Source organism: Octopus sinensis, linkage group LG10 (assembly GCF_006345805.1).
Source record: "Octopus sinensis linkage group LG10, ASM634580v1, whole genome shotgun sequence".
NCBI lineage: Eukaryota > Metazoa > Mollusca > Cephalopoda > Octopoda > Octopodidae > Octopus > Octopus sinensis.
In genome coordinates, this window is record NC_043006.1 from 59,608,077 (window position 1) to 59,610,576 (window position 2,500).

At 33.7% G+C, this 2,500-nt stretch overlaps 1 protein-coding gene across 3 annotated transcripts in view; it reads left to right on the forward strand.

Moving 5' to 3' along the window:
* The window catches only part of LOC115216737, a 53,966-nt gene extending 52,576 nt beyond the window's left edge, over positions 1-1,390 (forward strand). For all 3 annotated transcript variants that reach the window (XM_029786284.2, XM_029786286.2, XM_029786285.2), the window contains exon 2: positions 1-1,390. This exon is cut by the window's left edge and continues 1,250 nt beyond it. In XM_029786284.2, coding sequence (XP_029642144.1) covers positions 1-1,321 — 1,321 coding nt within the window. In that variant the 3' untranslated portion in view covers positions 1,322-1,390.
* The last annotated feature ends 1,110 nt before the right edge of the window (positions 1,391-2,500 follow it).

The following is a 2,500-nucleotide window of genomic DNA, read 5'->3' on the forward strand; positions in this document are numbered from 1 at the left end:
GGGAGGCTTTGCCTTTAAAGGCTACACTAAAGTCGGTGAAAATACATTCCCAAACTTGATACCATTACTGACAGGGAAATACACATACGAACTTCATAAAACCCCAGTGGGAAGCAATTTTTTTGACGGCTACCCATTGTTGTGGAAGAATTTTTCAAAATGCCAGTATGCTACAATGTTTTCGGAGGATGCACCCATCATTTCTTTATTCAATTACCTCGATAAGGGATTTCTTAAACAACCAACTGACCACTACATGCGGCCATTTTGGTTATCTTTTGAGTCTGTTCATCCAGTAAAAACCATGTTGGGTCCTGTGTGGCTTGCTTTGGAAAATAAAAGAGTCCGTCTGGGAAAAGTTTCAAACTTATGCCATGGTGGTAGTCCAAAACATATGTTAATAGTAAATTATTTCCTCAGTTTCATTCGCCGTTACTATCACCAAATGCCTCTCTTTGGACTTTCCTGGATCACGGAAATCAGTCATGATTATTTAAACATGATTGAAGTAGCAGACAATGACTTCTTTGAGTTTTTTAAAGTTCTCAATTCCGAAGGCTTTTTAAATAATAGTTTTCTTTTCTTCATGAGCGATCATGGACATAGATTTGACTGGTTTCGGCGAACACTTATTGGACGCATTGAAGATAAAATGCCATTATTTATTCTGAAAGTACCAGAAAAATTTAAACGCAAACATCCAAAAATTGTAAGTAATCTTCAACAAAACAGTGAATACTTAACGTCACCTTTTGACACGCATGAAACACTTAAAGATATTTTGTATGGTACTTTTAAATCCCATCCAAAGACATCTAGAAGCAACAATCAAATTTTCCAACCAATTAGTTTATTTGAAGCAATTTCAAACACAAGAACATGCGCGCAAGCAGGAATACCACAACAGTTTTGCGCATGCTACAAAACAACAGACATTGATCCCAAGGAAGCAATTGTTTCGGATCTTTCAAAATACATGTTAAAATCTGTCAATTCATTGACCGAAAAGTTTCGCAAAATATGTGCTAAATTTAATTTTCTTACTGTATTAAATGTACAAAAACAAAGTCCATCGGGATCACTAAAAATTAAAACGAATCCAAAACTATTAGGTTTTCAACTGAAGTATGAGGATCCACTTGGATTATATATTATTTCAATGAAAGTTACTCCCAGTGATGCTATTTTTGAAGCAATGGTCAACGTTCGTACTGTGAATTCTATGGAGATACTTGGGGATATTTATCGGATTAACCGTTATGGTAATCAATCATTTTGCGTGAACGAAAGGAGCCTGAAACCTTATTGTTATTGTATTTGATATTTTTTTATTAATAGATTGATACTTTTAATGTGTTTGGAAATTGATATAATTAATTCAGTCTCCCTCTTTCACTTTTTCTCTTTCTCTGTCACTGTCTCTTTTCCTAATGTTTAAAGTTTTGAAGAATTTAAAGAAAAAGACAAAAGTTTATTTCGAAATTGTTCAATCTTGAAACGCCTACTTCATCACCTCATCGCTCTCAGTTGTTCTAAATTTACACAGGGCTGTGATACATCCGTGGTGGAACTGAGGCTGTTTCCTGAGCTCGAACATAGACATTTTTGTGGTAAAGTAAACCAACCGGTTGCAATAGATTGCTGGTAACTGGTCGCTGATTCATGGAAAAGCAATGATAGAGCGTTCGAAACGAAGCTGAAGTTAAGTCATGCTATATGTGTCGTTCTATTTATCAAACCTTTATTCAAAAGGCAAAGAGCAGCCCATATATATATATATATATATATATATATTCAAAAAAGGAGATGTGGAACACGAGTTGTGATATATAAAAAAAGGAAATGAAGAAAATGCTGACAAAATAATTTAAGTAAGGGAGAGTGTATTTAATTAGGTGAAAGTTCTTTTTAACGGTTGCGCATCTGATTGATTTTTTTCTCTTATAATGTCAGCATTTTCTTCATTTCCTTTTTATGTATATATATATATATATATATATATATAATATATATATATATATCTACCCTCTGTCTATACGACATGTATAGCATGACAACTTCTATGATGGTGGTATCCACCTTTATAACTAACTGTGTACTATGCAGTAACACAAAATATTTCTTTCAACATAGAAGTCGCTTCAAAATAAAGCTGTTGCGTGTTAGCTTTCACAAAGCAGGAAAAGTATGGTAGGAGAGAAATTTAGTTGAGTTCCAGTTTGCAGACAACATATTTCAGTAAGAACGATATGCTCTAAGAGTATATTCTTCTGAATTAATGGCTAAGAATATTAGATCGGATTCTAGTTTATCGTCAAGGTTACAACAGATGTAATTATTTTCACCAACTGCATAAGGCCTAAACAAGTAGACTTGACACGAAATATCTAAAACCACTCAGGAGCAGGAGTGGAGGAATGTTTCGGATTTCTCTCCCTTGTTAATTTTGCTTTGAATGTTTGTTTACTGTTTGTTTGTTTGTCTTTTTTTTATTTAAATT